The sequence below is a fragment of the Patagioenas fasciata genome, chromosome 2 (genome assembly GCF_037038585.1).
Source record: "Patagioenas fasciata isolate bPatFas1 chromosome 2, bPatFas1.hap1, whole genome shotgun sequence".
NCBI lineage: Eukaryota > Metazoa > Chordata > Aves > Columbiformes > Columbidae > Patagioenas > Patagioenas fasciata.
The window spans coordinates 24,740,120-24,757,934 of NC_092521.1; the positions used below are offsets into that span (position 1 = coordinate 24,740,120).

The 17,815-nt window shown below is 43.1% G+C and overlaps 1 protein-coding gene across 9 annotated transcripts in view; it reads right to left on the reverse strand.

The window, feature by feature from the left end:
• MATN2 (matrilin 2) overlaps window positions 1-16,822 on the reverse strand; it is a 74,240-nt gene extending 57,418 nt beyond the window's left edge. For 3 of the 9 annotated variants that reach the window (XM_071803924.1, XM_065832353.2, XM_065832346.2), the window contains exons 1-2: window positions 16,116-16,441; window positions 6,945-7,112 (exon numbers count right to left, since the gene is read on the reverse strand). In XM_071803924.1, the coding sequence (XP_071660025.1) occupies window positions 6,945-7,098 (154 nt within the window). In that variant the 5' untranslated portion in view covers window positions 7,099-7,112; window positions 16,116-16,441. Of the gene's footprint in view, window positions 1-6,944; window positions 7,113-10,570; window positions 10,964-13,077; window positions 13,283-15,884; window positions 15,906-16,115; window positions 16,442-16,508; window positions 16,650-16,684 lie in introns of those variants that run through there. The other 6 variants (XM_065832349.2, XM_065832350.2, XM_071803923.1 and 3 more) reach the window with 6 other exon arrangements.
• Between the last annotated feature and the right edge of the window lie 993 nt (window positions 16,823-17,815).

Below are 17,815 nucleotides of genomic sequence, written 5' to 3' on the forward strand. Positions count from 1 at the left end.
CTGACCCGAAACCACATATTTCTATCCATTGGTAACAGTCTAAGTAATAGAGTCTTTTCCAGAGAAGTTACAGAAACATCACCATGGGATAGTGCCATACACCATTTCCCCTTACTCCCCAAAACATGTGGAACATCACACCCACTGGCCAGCTATTAGTTCTACCACTTCAGCAGTACTTAAGTAGATGGTGTCTTCTGGCTTCCAAGGCAATTTAAAGGCATGTTGTCTTCATTCACAATAGTGTCTGATAACCCACTCATGCCTATAAAACGAGACGTTCCTTAAGTTATGAAAATGTTGTTTCCAGAATTTTCAAGTTAATTTTGCACATATGTGCTTTTTAAATTATTGAGCTAAAGTACTCACAACAAAGCCGAAACCACCACATTCAGTGTTCTTTCTTTTAGCCTGATCTTCCTTCAAGACAAAATACACAAAAAGGCTTTGAGCTCTTTAAGAATATACACACAAAACCAGAGTTTGTAATTTTACTCAGTGAATTATTGTCAAGGCAAACTTTTTCAAACAGAAATGGTATTTCACAGTAACTTGTGGGGGTTGTAAAAAGCAATTTCAGAAATACAAAGAGCATTTTCAGTTTAGTACATGACTCAGTTTTTTCTGTAGCAGCAGATATTCTTTCCTCCTTTTGTAAAGCTTATAAATCAATTAAAAAAAAAAAAAGGAAAAAGGGTAAAAAGGGAAAAAAAGATAAAAGAATAAGAAAATGAAGCAAAGAGAAGAGAGAGGAAGCAGAAAGAAGGGAAAAGGCTTTGCTAAAGGAAATGCTTACACATTAAATACTGCAGAAACAGAAAATGTGCTGCTAGAAATAGAACTATATACCATATAACATTAATTACCCTTGAAGTGACTGAAAATTTAATGCTATTTTGATACATGACTTGAAGATTAATAACAAATACTAAGTAAGACAGCTGGCAAGTGTAACATTGTTATATGGTTAAAAATCGCCAACACAGACCAAAATCCAAACTTTCTGGTCTCCATGACAGCTGGCTGCAGATGAGTGTACTTAGAACAGGACACAAATCCCTGGGGTCTGTCATGGTCCCAGCAAGTCCTCATGGCTCACTAGCTGGGCCTGCTTAAGGGACAAAAGCTTCTGCAGGGAACAGCTGGGTGGGCAAGGATATGATTGACATTCAGATCTCATATTCTTGGACTACAGGACCCCTGTTAGGGGTGGGGGGGGCACAGCCTCAGCACAAGCCAGGCTACCAAATCTCAGAGCCACGAGAGGGTCCCTCACTGTGAACAAAATCCAGAAATCTGAATGAGTGGGATGGTCTGAGCAAGTGGTCAGTCATGTTCCCGGTCACAAGTGGTGCTTCCCAAGCCCAGTATTTGGGCCAGTTCTCTTTAATATCCTTATCAATAATTTGGACAAGGGGATTGAGTGCACCCTGTGTAAGTTCACAAATGACACCAAGTTGGGTGGGAGTGTTGATCTGCTGGAGGGTAGGAAGGCTCTACAGAGGGATCTGGACCGTCTGAATCGTAGGCCTGAGGCCAACGTATGGGGTTCAACAAGGCCAAGTGCTGGGTCCTGTACTTGTGTCACAACAACCGAGGCAGCGCTACAGGCTTGGGGAAGAGTGGCTGAAAAGTTGCCTGGCAGAGAGGGATCTGGGGGTGCTGGTCGACAAGCCAGCTGAATATGAGCCAGCAGTGTGCCCAGGTGGCCAAAAAGGCCAACAGCATCCTGGCTTGTATCAGGAATAGTGTGGCCAGCAGGACCAGGGGAGTGATCATCCCCCATTCGACACTGGTGAGGCCCCACCTTGAATACTGTGTTCAGTTTTGGGCCCTCATCATGAGAAAGATATTGAGGTGTTGGAGAGAGTTCAGAGAAGGGCAACAAGGCTGGTGAGGGGCCTGGAGCACAAGTCTCATAAGGAACGGCTGAGGGAACTGGGGCTGTTTAGCTTTGAGAAAAGGAAGCTGAGGGGAGACATCATTGCTGTCTACAACTACCTGAAAGGAGAGTGTAGCATGGAGAGTGTTGGTCTCTTCTCCCAAGTAACAAGTGGTAGGACAAGAGAAAACAGCCTCAAGTTGTGCCAGGGGAGGTTTAGGTTGGATATTCGGAAAAATTTCTTCTCCAAAAAGGTTGTCAGGCATCGGAACAGGCTGCCCAGGGAGGAGGTTGAGGTCACCATCCCTGGAGGTATTTAAAAGCCATGTAGATGAGGTTCTTAAGGACATGGTTTAGTGGTAGACTTGGCAGTGTTAGGTTTACGGTCGGACCTGATGACCTTAAAGGTCTTTTCCGACCTAAATGATTCTATGATTCTAAGTGCAAGCTTCCTGCTACTGTTTTAGACCCCAGTCAGGTGAATAATGGACAATAGCTATTGCAGAGAAGAGGCTGAAAGCTGAGATATTAAAATGAAAGCTGAAGTTTACATATTTGGCATAAAGTCGATGGGAGACCTCTCAGCTATTGAGGCAATCAGTACTGGGAAGCAAAGCACACAACTGCTAACCCTGCCCTGAGGCACAATATTTGTGAGATGTACATACACACCTCAAAAGGAAAAAACAGGTGGATTACCAGACTGTAAAATGCTTTGCTCTCTCTCTTTCCAAATATAACACATCCATATTTATATGACAATTTTATATTTTAATTAGAGAGAGTCTAAATTGATACCTATTTGATTACCCTGTATTGTTATAAAAGTTTGGTTACCTTTTAATTAGAAAAGGATTTTGCATATATTTTAATTAAATATGCAATAATTCAAAAGATGTAATTTTCAACCTCTTACAACCTTTATCTGCTGCCTGAAATAGTTTAGATCTCCCTGAATACTATGACAGCATAGTATGTCAAACACATGGTAAAGTTATCAAGACACAATTCTGACTTTAACTGGAATCCGGACTTCAGTTGCAATGAGTCTACTTAACATCTCTGAGGACAAAAAAACTTGGCAGGGTTGCACTTATATAAACAACACATACACACATATGTTGAAGCTGTGAATGAGTCTCTTACAGCAGTTATCATCCCATGTCGGATCAGCAGTCCATATTAACAGGATTTATAGATTTCAGGCCAGCTCTTAGTGTATAAACGTACAATGAATTCAACCAATTCAACCAAAACTAAACAGAAATCTTACCTGCACTCTACAGAAGCATCATGGACCAGACTCAGTTTTGTCACATATTTTCCCTCCTGATTTGCAGCTAAAATTTAACCCAGAATGGTTAACCTGAGCCCTAAAGTTACATACACACAAGTTTAAGAACTGGATTGGATTTAAGAATGTTTGGAATAACTTTAACCAACTGTAGTGAGTGATTTATAAATTTAATGAGCGCTTTGTGTACTTCACATTACTTCCTTTCTTATTATTAGTGGAATCACATACATACAACCAAGAGATAAATCATTATAAATTTTGTTGCAAAATGTAATTTAACACAGGGACATTTGCATTTAGCAGCAGTTTCTACTGAACAGGAGCCAAGTACATTTCCTTCTTGGCCTCCCTTCCCCTCTCTGTTTCAATTTTGTGCAGTATCAGTTAATCTCTTGTAGTTTCTTTCTTACAGTATCATGTAGTATCTAAAGGAATGCCCTCTAAGTTAGTTTTTCTCCTTACATAAATAGTTACTTTCAAAACCAGGTAGATAATTGTTCTATATTTCTAAGGAATAGAAGGAATGTTATTGCTTAGAATATTATTCTACAGGTAATTCAATTATTCCCATGCATCCACTTCAGAGGTCTCCAAATAAATATGTCCATGTGACATGAAATACATGCCCAGTTTACAAGAACAGAGTTCACCAAGAAAAATATAAATAAAAAAGTGTGTTTTTTTCCATAATGTTGAAATTTTACTTTGCTTTGTTTTATAATAAATGATTAAGATGCAGCTGGACATAGGTCCCAAATCCCCTTCACCAAAAAAACCCCACATCATCAAACATCATAAAAAGCTACATCTTGCAAGGACTGGGTATGTGCTGCTTCTGAGTATGGAACCTGCTGAAAGGTGCTGCGGATCTCTGACCATGGCCTTGAAATCACAGTACGGGAGTCAACACTCTGGACAACTGACACAGCTCTTAATTCATTTGTTTAGGTGCAGAAGTCCATTTCAGCTCTATCTGAATGGAATTAGCTAATGTAATAGACACAATTTTATCTTTAAAACCATGTAGCCAAGTCTATTTCCATTATTGCTTTTCTTTAGTATCCAAAAATTAATGCTAAGCCAGCAAACCAGTTTCAATGATCTGCATGTAATCTAATAAAGCAGCTGCACTCAGCAGGAACACAGATATTGTCAGAGAGCTAAGTAAAAACTCTTCAGAGCTCTGATAAAGCCTTTCAAATAGAAGATTCTAAAACAAAAATCCAAGTTCCTTTAAGGAATCAGGATAAGGCCAAAGATCTAATACTTGGGATCAAATTACTGATCAGTGTAAATTTAGTGGCAAAATTTAGTTCATATGCCAGTTAAAGGGAAGAGGCAACTGCAATCTTCTACAGGAAAGACAAATGGACCATTCTGTTTCTTTCTGCTATTTCACAAGATTTTGCAGGACTATGGAAACAGTCCTTTAAAACATAAAAACACCTAGATTAAAAAAAAAAAAGTGGTAAAATGAAGAAAAAAGGGATTTAAATTATTTCAATGCTACTAATCCTTCATTTTAGTCCTAAAAACAGAGAACTCCACCCAAAACAAAACCCCAACCTGAACTTTTATTACTTTTCCAGGTGCCTGTTGCTTCTTTGCAGTGAAATTGCTCACTTTCTCCTGCCAACCAAGCCTTTCACAACAGCAGCAACTGTCATTGCCACCACTACTTAGAATTCTTGTAACATATATAATATTTATAACATCTTATACAGAATAGGACAGCTTTTAATCCCTGTTAAACTGCTATAAATCTGAAGTGATTTTATTAAGTCGAAAGACTTGACGTCACTGAGCTCATGGTTTGGCCCTGTTCTTTCTCATGTACTTTAAGGAACACTGCAGCTTTCCAGAGTGTGGCATGCATTTTACACATTCTGTTCTTTACAGAGAGGCACGTTTTAACCATGCCACTGTTTATATGCACTACTGAATTTGAAGCAGGTGACCTAATTCATTGAACAGAATGCAAGGCCCAAGAGTCTGACTCCAAACTGCCACGTACTTTTACGGTCTGGACCAGAGAATGTCCCAAGTTTCTTGCATCATTTAATGTCTTGAAAGGTTCTTTCAGTCAGAGCTGTCAGAATTGTTTGCATCCTGCACACGCCAAACTGAACAGGGATCCAGAATTTTCCAAATGCAGGGACCACAAATTGCTTGGCTTTTGAAAGAAAGAAATAATCTAATCTATACATTTTGATTTATATCAAGTGCTAATTACTTTACTGTGTTTTCTACTATTTAAAATATGAAAAAGAGGCTATAAAAGCAATTTAAAAAAGGAGGGGGAAAGGCAAGCTGGAAAACATGACACCTTTTTGTTTCTCCAGATAACTACTCGCTATTCCATTCATCTTCTAGAGAGACAGGTTGTTTATTTCTTAGAGTAATAAACTCAAGTATTTCCTGGGGACCCCAAAATATTCAGGAGGGCCTGCTATTTAATCACATTTTAGGATTTAGGATTTTAGAAAGTTTCAGAGTCTTGTTGAGCAAGATGTGAATGCGGTATTTCTCTTTGTTGTTTCACACCCATGTTTTTTTGATGGACTAGATCTCCAGATCTGTGGTTTTCAGCCTTCAGCTGCAGAACGTCAAGTGTCTCAAGATCACGTCCATTAATTTTGAGAAAGATGAATAAGAAAGGGAAATCTGCTGTCATTTGGCTTAAATTTGCTCCATAGTAATTTAAAACTACGAGTTTTAAGTTAACAAAGGACAGATTGGAAATAATATTTTATAGAATTTTAGATATTTAAAGGATTACATTTTGTTTGGAGAAGAGTTTCTCTGATAAAACTTGGCTGTCCCCTCTCTGTCACCCATTCTCATGTTCTGGCTTTACTTCTTCTTCTTTCTTCCCAATGCATCTTCTGCAAGACATTTCACATGTCTCTTGTTCATCTAGGTTCAGTCAACTTTATGGAGAGGCATGCCACTTAACATCTCCCAGTGGCCGGAGAGAGAGATCTGATTAGATCTACTGCTGATGTGCATCATGAAGGCCTAATGATGGACCATGTCCAAAGCTCCATCCATGCACTGTTCTCATAATCTGACAACTGCTTAAACAATGAGCAAAAGAAAATGACTGTAAGTCATGAACTGTTAGCAGATGAAAACGTTGACCAGTGAACTGCCTGATGACATACAGGCAATCATCAGCAAGAGAGAGAAGAACCTTTTGTTTTAAAATATGACAGCCACAAGCTAAAACTTCTAGATCCTGCCCTTAGATTTTGGCAAAAGAGCAAAAATGTGATGCTCATTATAAATAAAATTATCCTAACAAAATGAAGGGATTAACACCAAGTAATGTAATGACGAGCCCCGTCTGAATAGCCACTGATTTCCATTCAACCATTCTTACGCACACCACATAGACGTAGACAGCTAAAATTGTCTGGCATGGTAAATGGCAGCTTTGACAGAGCTTCCATGGGCCAATATGTATTCTCTCTAGGCAGAGAATATCTGATCTTTTTCCAAGATAATAGTCCTGTAGTAAATATTTATTTCATACCACTTATAGAAAGTAGATCTAGTACCCCAAAAGTAAACACCCTCTTTCAACAGCTGCTAACTGGTCAACAAACTTCTCATATTCCTGCTAGCAAATGGAAATCTTCTTTCTATTATAAACTAACTCAGCCAAAGTTTGGCCAGATGCTCATGCCTTTTATCATTTGTATTTGAGATGGCTTTTGGTGGTGGTCTTTGGTTTTTCTTTTCTTTTGTGTGTGTGTATCTTACCAAGTAGAGATTGCGAGTTAACATCCCTTCTTCGGGTGAAACGTCCTCCAGGGAGATCTTTTGCCATGACAAAGGCAGTGGAAAGCAGAATGTGTCCAAACAGCAGAAGGAAGTATGCAATCATTTTCTTCATCTTCAAGAAACAGCGGGACATTCAGGGATATGAAACTGCAATGAAGGACAGAAGGCAATGAGTTCTTTGGTTACATAAAAAGATACACTAAAACCACATCAGCCACCCAGCTGCATTGCTTCCCTCCCATCACATCCAAACATGCATGTACTGGCACAGAATACCTGCACCTTCAAGAAAGAAAATCTACATCATCAAGTAGCAGTTAGCAGAACCTCCATAGTGTTTGTAAGTATTGTTAGTTGAAGTTCATAGTTAAACCTAGGTAACATTTAAAATGTATTGACTTTTACAATAATTTATAACCATCAAGCATTTTTAAAGCAAGAAAAGAAACTTTGTTTCAGTCAGTCTGTCAGCATAAACAGATTTGAGGCGGACACAAAAATATTTTCATTATTCTACTCAGCACCCTGTTGTAATTTTTCAGAAGTTTAATTAATGGTTTTTGTAGTCTGAGGGATACTTGCTTCAGAAAATCTTGGAGAATTAAAACAAGAGAAAGGAATATATTCCAGAAAAAGCAACTATAAATGTGACAGCTGAGACAGGTGACAACTCATGCTTCCTTTTCAGAAGACTGCCCGTCATTGTTAGCATGAAGATAACAGTGCAGAACGAATCTTGTTTACTCATGGAGGCTTCTGAGGACTGTCAAGAGCTTGCCATAGGGTATGGAGAAGTTTTGTCATACAGAAGAACAAATTAACAGGCAAAATTCGTACACTAAGACATGATTCCTGCCCAGGAGTTTGTTAAGGCACCATCAAAAGCCATAGCTGACTCTGTCCACAAGCAGAAAGCTAAGACTGACATGCTAAAGGCTCATCTTCTGGCCATGTCCCCTGTTGGTGGCCTTCCTCAGATGGCAATTCCTTCTACCTTCCTCCAAAACTTCATTGGTTTTGGGTTGTGAAGAGAACATCTCACAGGAGATAGATTCAGCCTTGGAACTGCTGATACAATGAGGCTTAGTCAAGAGCTCCCGTAGGTGCATGAGAGATGGTCAAAACTACCCACTTTCACAAAAAAAAAAAAGTGGAAACTTTAAAAGCAGTGTGAATTTTAACAATAATTCTTGGTTAAGTAATGAAGATGTTGAAAACAATTTTAGTATGGTCCTAAACCTGATAAGAAGACAGAACCACAGATCTGTAACATAAGGCAACTAGATGCCCCAGCTCAGAAAGAATATTGATTTTTTCCCACCATGAGCTATTCACTGGTAGAATAATAAATTCTGGGTAAATACTCTCTAATGAAAAGATTTTATACATTATTCTTCAGTTTGTCCCACACAACCATTACGCATTGGTCCATTTTTCTGTCTATCAGTCTATTTTTCCTTTTGTGTGTCCTGCTCAACATCCCCAAATACGAACACAATGTTCTGGTGGATATGCCAGAGAGCAAAATGAACTGAGTCTTTGCACTCAAAATGTCCAGTCTTGCTTAAACATTTAATATTATTCAGTAACAGGCAATATGTGATTTAAGGACATTCAAACTAGGAAAGAGACATATGTAAATAGTTGACACTTGTAATAGCAGCCACAAAAAATCAAATTTTTGGTGCCCTAGCAGCATGGACACCTAGATGGTGTTATTCGTAGAGTGTTTCCAATACTCTAGTCAAAAACAGATGGACACTGCAAACAGCACACACCACTGTAAATGGGACAAAATTTTGCTGGGGGCAACAGCTGTTACTGCTGGAGATCACTGGGCTTCTCCCAGGTCATGTCCTCACTTCTCAGGACATCAGCAACAAACACGGCGCTGTGCATGGGGTCCTTCTCCCTCTCTGGCCTGTTCCTTCAGCGCACAAAGATGCACATGCCAGTTGTAGCACCAAGATTTTAGAAACATAGAAGCCTTGCTCAGAAAGCTAAGGAGTGTAGAGAAATATTCCTCATACTTATTCACAAAGCTGTCAGAGAAACCAGGCGTTAACTCACCCCTTCTTTCCCATCCATCCTGAACAGCTGTGAAGATGGGGCTAAAGCCACTTCACCTGTTTCTGATGGCACATTAATGGAGAACCAACAATATTGTGGCAGAGCACCCTCACATGTTGCTGAACCATTCACTATAAGCATGATGCCAAAGAAAACCGAGATAAAGAAGTGACAGTCCCACGAGCTTTGCAAAGTACCCCCCAAAAAAAGCCCTCTTACATTCTGGCACTTAACACGTTTTATACCTTTGTAGCGATTTTTGATATTTGGTGGCAATTTCAAATTCACTAGGCTCATAACTGTCCCCAAGCAATCTCAGAAATAAAAAAAAAAAAAAAGTGAGGTGTGTTTGCTGTGATTTTTAGTCTTCAAATTCTGTTAGGAAAATGTTTGCATAGCATGTAAATATCATACGATTAGCTGAACATATCAACCGAAATGCCTCAGTAATCATTCATTCCTTAGGTGTCACCGAATTTTGAAACATATTAAAGCAGAAAATTTTCAATTTTGTGTGATTTTACCAGTCCCGGTACTAAAGAAACAAAAGCGACAAATAATAGTGCCTAGTTTTCTGGGGATCTTTTTATTCAAAATTAACATAACTTCTATCATTCATAGAATCATAGAATCACAGAATGTTAGGGATTGGAAGGGACCTCAAAAGATCATCTAGTCCAATCCCCCTGCCGGAGCAGGAACACCTGGATGAGGCTACACAGGAATGTGTCCAGGCGGGTTTTGAATGTTTCCAGAGTAGGAGACTCCACAACCTCCCTGGGCAGCCTGTTCCAGTGCTCTGTCACCCTCACTGAGAAGAAGTTTCTTCTCAAGTTTAAGTGGAACCTCTTATGTTCCAGTTTAAACCCATTACCCCTTGTCCTAGCATTTTTTGTCACCGAGAAGAGCCTGGCTCCATCCTCATGGCACTCACCCTTTGTATATTTATAAACATTAATAAGGTCACCCCTCAGTCTCCTCTTCTCCAAACTAAAGAGACCCAGCTCCCTCAGTCTTTCCTCATAAGGGAGATGCTCCACTCCCTTAATCATCTTGGTTGCCCTACACTGGACTCTCTCCAGCAGTTCCCTGTCCTTCTTGAACTGAGGAGCCCAGAACTGGACACAATATTCCAGGTGTGGTCTCAATAGTATTTAATTTTGATTCGGAGACCGTGGTTCCTTAGATGTGAAAATCTTTACCAGCCTGTTAACCAAAAAATAGCTTACCTACGGTTCCACCAAAAAAACCTCAATTCTCATTAAAAAAAAATCTATTATCAACACACTCCTACCCTCACAGTGCTCTAAAATACTGTTTCAAAAGAAAGCAAAGCTTCACAGTGGAGAGCTTTAGTTGATTCATCTTACAAAACTTTATAGATAAGATAATCTGAAATAAAAATTAAACTGCAATTGCATCCATTTTCAATGAGAAAAACAAAACAAAACAACAAATGACACACACACACGCAAAATAAAACCTTCCCAAAGCCAAAGGCTGTGTATGCAATAACACACAGCAGTGATCCACACCTTTTGCCATGTTTTCATCCACACTGAAAGCTTCTGTGCTGCTTTCCTGAGGTGATGAGAGTCTGGATTTGAGTGCTTTGCTCTAGCTCCAGGTTCCTATTCGTGTCCACTGCTCTTTGCATTTTCACATGACCAGCTTGCACTGTGGTTGCACAGTTTCACCACATACAGTCCTATCACAGTTCTCTGTTTATTTCCTGGATCTTCTGTAAAGTCCTCTGTCTTCACTGTAGAAGCTGGATGTTGTTTATTGCATCACACTTGGTATTTAGCACCTCATTTTCCCAGCAGGTTAAGTTAGGCTGCTGGCACAGCCATGCTTAGCTTCACATTACTGTCTAACCCTTGCTCCACCAACTGAGAACATACTCCCAGAGTTCCAAAGCTACAAACATATATTTGTGCCTATCTGGAAAATGTTTCAAGCACTTCAATTCCAGCTGTCAAACCAGGAGTATTGAGCATTATATCATTGGGAGCTAATTCCACAGAGTAGACCCAAGACTAAGTCACTGTGTGACAAACATCCCAAACACCTCAAAAGCAAAAGACACCAAGAAGAGGTGTGGCAATCCATGGGGCTCAACCAGGTTGAGCACTGGATGCTCTGACTTCCACTACTTCATTCTTCTGCTCATGGAGAGAAGAAGAAGGTCCTATGTAGGGCTTCCACAGCAGCCTTGGAGAAGTCAGCGCAGCACACTGCTCTGCTGGACATGTGGAGAAGCTCCTAACAAAGAACGGGCAACTGCTGCTCACAGAGGTACAATGTGGTGATGGCTGCTTGCAATACCTGTAGCCACTTGGAGGAAGTCTGGTATAATGGAGATTCTCCTAGAAGATGGGGAGTAAACAGACAGGCTCTCTTGGTCTTTTCAAGCTTCTCTTGCTCCCTAACTGGCTGCTAGTCAAGAGCTAACTATTTCCATGGTGTTTTCTTATCAGTTTTATCTGTGCTTGCTTAGCCATATGCCCATGGCACAGAACAATTCTTCTGATGCGTTGTTACTGATTTTCAATTTTCATGAAATAGTGTAATAAAGAATGCAAGTGCATAAAAGGGAAAACATTCTGAAGTTCTTTCAGCACTCATTATCAACCTATTTTAAGATGACAAGAAACTGCAATCCAATCAAAAGCTTTTACTGAAGTTGAAGCAACTGCAAGCAATCTAGGTAAGTCAATAAAATCAGAGTCCATGTCCCCAAGTTAGGAAGCACAGTGAGTTACTTGGAAAACCAATGAGCTCTTATTACATGAAAGCCACAAAATATCTCATTTTCAATCCCATCATCTCAGAAATTAAAAAAATCAATGATGGCAGGCTCTGAAAAGCCCTGTTAACTATCAGTTACAACATGTTCCAAGGTATTTTACTATCCACAAGCCAGCACATGCATTACTAGTCCATTACTCATTAAAACCACTGTGTGTGGCATGGGTGTCAGGACAGAGTATTAATAATTTCCTCTGTCTTTCTGGACCAGATTGCTGACACAGGCATTTTCCAGTTCTGAAAAATAGCTATAGAGTCCTGCAGAGTTCAACACTGTAAAATATCTGTCCCTGGCTATGCAGGTGTTGTGTGGGGGCAGCTGGCCACAGTCAGGAGGATGATATCCAGCATATCAGCAAGAAGCACCATCTTGCCTTCATCCTTGCAAAGGAGCACTCTACTCTCATCCTGTTCCACCAAATGACGCACTGGCTTTTCTGTGACTCCTTGCTGCACAAGGAGTGCTTCCCTAGGTTTAACATCACAGGACTGGTAGAACTCCCCTAAAATTGTGATTGTCAACTGCATCTCACTGATACAGTTAAATCATAAAGAACAAGGCTGCACGTGTCCTAAACTTGACAATTCCTCATATGCCTCCCAATGCTGATGGTGGGCAATACATGCACATGAACCTACCCACCACTGCACCAAGCCCTGCAAAGCAGCAGAGCAGTACTCCCCTTGTTAACACATTCATTAGCTCCTTTTAAGAGGCTAACTTCGGCCATTTGTGCTGTCAGTAGTATCAAATGAATCTGGGAGGCCTGTTGTCTAAAAGTCAGTCACTAGTTCAGGTGCATTCTGAGACAAACCAAATGCAAACACTTTCCATAACAGCACAGCAAGCCACCACAATAACAAAACAAACATTTGACTTGGAAACATCACACAGTCCTTTATCAGTCTAAAATAATGATTGTCCAGATCAGTAAGAGTAACCCAAATCTGCAGTGGGTTTAGGACCAGAAGTTGTGTACGCCAGCACAAGACTGGGACAAATTCTTTGCATGGATCCATGAAGGCCTACATCCTGACAGGAAGTTTTGGGGCCACACATCATTGTTTTGTACCTGCAGAACAGCACACCCTAACATGTGATGGCAACTTGCTTGTTCCAGACACATCTGCACAGGGATGGGGACAGCATGACAACCACAGATTCACAAATTCTTCCAACTTTGTTTCCTATGCTTTCATACACTCCTCTTCGTCCAGCATGCATCCTTACCTCAGCATTCCAACATTCTCTGCAGCTGAAACTCCATCAGTACTTAATTGTTCTGACTGCTGCTACAAACACCCACAGCTGAGTTGTGTCCCAGATTAATAAAAGCAAATGTGACAGGACCAAACTTACATCTTGAAGCAGTAAAGGGAAGAACTAAAATGCACCACAGAGCAGTTCCTAGAAGGAAGGAAAATGACATTTGCTAGTCAGCCAAATATTCCCACAAACACAGAACAGTACATGAGCACTGGTACGCAGAGTGCGGCTAAAGGTCCTACAGTATACAGGAGGGAAACCACATTCTGGAAGCCATCAGAAGTGTGTTGGGTATGGGAGAAGAACAGCTTGCCTGTTCACACAGGTCAGACAAGCACACGTCTTGATGAGCATACACACCGAAACATACAGTGTATCAGAAAGAGCAAAGATCAGCATTTCAATTCTGCATTAAATTTACTGATAGGTATAAATATATTCATAAGACTTCTACACAACAGACTCGGTTATCTAAAGGGCTGATGGTATATGCACTACATGTATAATTCAATTTTCTACTAGTGTAACGAAATAAGGAACATTAAAGGATGTTTCTAATAAAAGTTGTTTCTAAGTCATTCCTCTAAATCACATATAGACTTCCTGATATCACTGTTATAGAATTAATAACTACTAAATCATAGAATAATTGAGGTTAGAAAGGACCTCTATAGGTCATCAGGGCCAACCCTAGAAGAGCTGAAGCTGATGATCGTTTCAGTAATTTCAGAAACTTGCCATATAAAAGTTAATGGTGATACAGCAGAACAGTGCACCCATAGTGTGTTTTACTCAGCATAGTTTCCAGTGGTCAGACAGCAAGCTTTAGCAGTGGGAATTCTTATTTTATGACAGCATCAATCGCCATGTTATGATTTTCTTCAGTTGCCACTTGGACAATAGACCTTTTCATTATCTTATTCTTTTGTGGAACCCTCATTTGCACGTTTTGGTTCTGATTCTGATGTAGACATCAGAGTTTCCACAAAGTTCCCAGAAAGCAGCATGGCAAAACTGAGAAGCTTCGCTTTTACCATGAAGAGTAGGTATTTATATGAAAGCATCTATTATATGACATATAATACATATGTGGGCTGCTTAGTTTTGTCTCTGTGAAGTAGTCACAAACCATAACAGACTGGTAATTGCAAGCAGAAAAGCCTTTTTTTTTTTTTCATATATATATACAAGGATACAGCAGTTCTGAAACTTTTGCAAGCCCACACTGACCCCACTACCAGCGCCAAACAGTAATTTGGGAATTAAAACCACTTCATTCCAAATACTCAGTACTCATAATGAAAACACAATCTGAAGATGAGTACACTATACAAAAGAAGTTTGTTAATGATGTCCAGATTATAATTAAATAGCAGTACTTAGTGTTTTACCCTCGCATGGAAACAGTTTATATGTCATGGGAGAGTACTTAGATCTGATTAGCCTTTCCCTTGTTTGCCTGGACTGACTAAAACATCTTTTACTATTACAGCTGGAACTCAGGGACCCAGCTCACAAGCACTAGAATGTGTGTTAGTTTGTTCACGAGAAATCCCAGCGAAGTCAATGGAAAGACTCACATAGAGTAATTAGGTGTGACTATTGAGTGCAGGATTTAGGATCCAAGCTGCAGCTTTGTGTAATTGAGTGCTACATTTTCTTAAGATATAAAATAAATCAAATTTAACTTGATGAATATAGGTATAATCACATTGATATACAGTACATGAGGAAAAACTAAAACCAAATCTGGTGCTTAAAGTTGACACATCTATACAAATAGTGTATAATTCAAAAAATTTGTAGATTTTGTAGAATTTTATGGTAACACCGTATGTGTATTTTATTGAGCTCTTGAGAATTTATTATAGGATTCAGTATTGTAATTTCTTCTGAAGTAGCAGGCTGCCTGACAGCAGCACAGCTATAACATGTAACACAGCATGCCACCTTTTCAGATCTCAGTTGGAATCATTCACCCCCTGAATGACGGCCTCAACAGAAAAAACAAGCATTTAGGAAGTACTACATAAACCAGTAGGTTGCATTCTTCTCTCTCAGTCAACACTAACCCATGATCGAGCACAATGGCAGCGCCCAGTCTGACACTGAAAGTACTGTCTTCTGAAGCAGGAACATGTGGTCACTAAAGATGCCATAACAGCTTTTATAAGATTAAAGAGCACCATCTAGGTTGGCTTTCCAGAGTAAGCATGTGACATGCAGCAAAAGTTCCCCACACCTTTCACCTCCAGCGAATGCGCTGCTCTGAGAAAGCCGGGGCAGCAGCACGCCGCGTGTCAGAGGTGCGAGGTGACGGGTCCAGCACAGCGCTGCCTGCGGAGCTGCACCCAGTGCCCGGCGTGAGCCGCATCCGCTCCTGCTGGGAGCTGCTCAACACACCTGCAGGCTACTCATTAATGCTTCTAGGTAAAGTTTGGCTCCGATTCTGCACTGATTTTAAAATATAGTGTTGTTTAATTTTTTTTCCCTTACAGCACACATACTGTTAAACGAGTTACCGAAGCATGCACGGGGAAGAGGGTATATGGGGAGTTTGCTCAGCCCCATGAAGCCCAAAGGAAAACGAAACATTTCTCCCGCTGCTGGAACGCGAGCAGCAAACCACTCCAGCAGGACCCAGCAAGAACCCAACCCAGTCCCGGACCCCGCCGCGGCCCCTTGCCCCGGCCTCCCGCTCCCCGCCAGGGCCCCGTCGCCCGCGCTGCAGCCCCCGCCGGCCGCGGAGCCCTCCCCGGCCGCCCCCTCACTCAGAGGGGCCTCCGAGGCACCGCTGCCGCGGGGCAGGGCCGTCCCTCCGCCGAGTCTGGGGTGACCGCAGGCTGTGCCGTGCCTCGGAGGTGACAGCGGTGCCCAGCCCCGCCGGGCGGCGTGGGAAGCAGCGGGGCCGCCGGTACCCCCGGGCAGGGCGTCGCGGACCCGCCTGGCGGGCGGGAGAGGCGAGGCGGGGCAGGGCAGCGGGGGCGGCAGACCGGGCTTACCTGAGGGGCTGGCGGGGCCGCTCCGCTCGGCGGCGGGCAGCAGCGGGGGCCGGGAGCGAGCGCGGGAGCGCCTCCTCCCCCCTCGGCGCGGCCTCGGACGGCGCTCCCCCGCCTGCCCCCCCGGGACCTGCCGTCTCCCGCCAGCCCCGTCCCTGAGCGGCCGTAGCCCAGCTCAGCCATACTGATGAGGGGCGGGAGGATCCCGCCAGGGAGACACCGGCCTCCCTGCCCAGACGTCCAGAGCTGGCTTTTCCCGGGGCGGCTCCAGGAGGCAGCCAAGGGTGGCCGGGCCCCTCTCTCCAGAGCCGCCTGTGCCGTCAGGGACGCGGCCACTCTGCTTCCCGCCTGCCTCGTGTGAGGGACGCGGGCTGTCCCCCGCTCCCTCCCGCCTACCGTGAGGGAAAGACACGGGACCGACGGCCTCCACGAGACGTCGGCCCGGCGGGGGACGCGAAACCTGCTCCTTCCCGTCAGTCCCGTCCGACGCGCGGGCTGCCGGCCCCGCTCCCTCTCGGCCCCCGGCTGTGGCGTCCCCGTTTCGGCCCCACGGCCCCGCTCCCGCCGCGCACCTCGGCCCCCGCTCCCTTTGCTTCGTCAGACCCGGCTCTGCGCTTCGAGGGGACGACGGGGCAGAGCTCCTGCAGCCCCGGGAGCAGTGCCGAGGGGCCTCTCCCCGCAGGAGGCGGCCGTGGGCTCCCCGCAGAGGAAAGCGGGGTGGTTTGGGTCTGGCGGGTCAGCGCCGGGCCCGCGGCATGTTTCCCCGGTCGGCGCCGCGCTCCCGGGGAAGCCACCCAAGGGAAACGTCGGTGAATGGAAATCCCATTCCCCGCGCGGACCTCCAGGCCAGGGCAAACAATCCCCGGTGAATCATGCGGTGTCTGCCACCGCGGCGAGCCTGTGGGAGCCTCCGTCTGTCGGGGAAAACGCTGAGGGAGGCGGTAAATAGACGGGCCAGGTAGAGGCGGCCGTCGTTTGTCAGCTGTCAAGGCAGTGGCACAATCAGGTAGGAAAAGCTGGGTGTGGGGTTTATATATCAACGCTTACAGTTTTATTATGAATGAAGAAGAAAAAAGAAAACCGCTGCTTTCTTCCAGAGCAATTGCAATTTCTGTTGTCTGGAACAAAACAACAGCAAAAGCCAGGCTCGCTGTCACGTCCAGCGGGAAAGGAATAAAATTGCCAAACCCTGCCAATTCCAGCACGTCAGGTGCCAGCGAGGTCTGAGAGAGGAGTTTTGTACTCCCCAGTATTGCTGGGATTGTGAACAAACTTTGGAAGTCAGCAGAGCTAATTTGGGTAAATTTTGTAAGGCACAATGAGTTGTCTGTAAGGCAGGTGTACAAAATCTAATCCCTAAACTGGGTACTGTAAGTGGCAAGCAAATCTCAAACTGAAAGGGGCCGGATTCACCCGTCTTTCATTCTGAGCACTGGCTTCTGAACCTCTTCTGTGGCTAGAGGAAAGGAAAAAATTACAAAAGCAGCTGAACATTGGTAGACTTTAAAGCAAAACCCGCAGAGCCATGTGCAGAACAATTCACTTGTCCTGTTTCATCCTTTGTAATGCTGCATAGGACGAGGCCCCCGCCACGGTCCAAATTAATGCTCCCTCATCTCAAAATGCAGAATCTTTACCCCTGAAAATTTCACTGTGCTGTGGCTTGAGGCACCAGCTGAGTTGCCAGAGGAAGACAAAAGGCA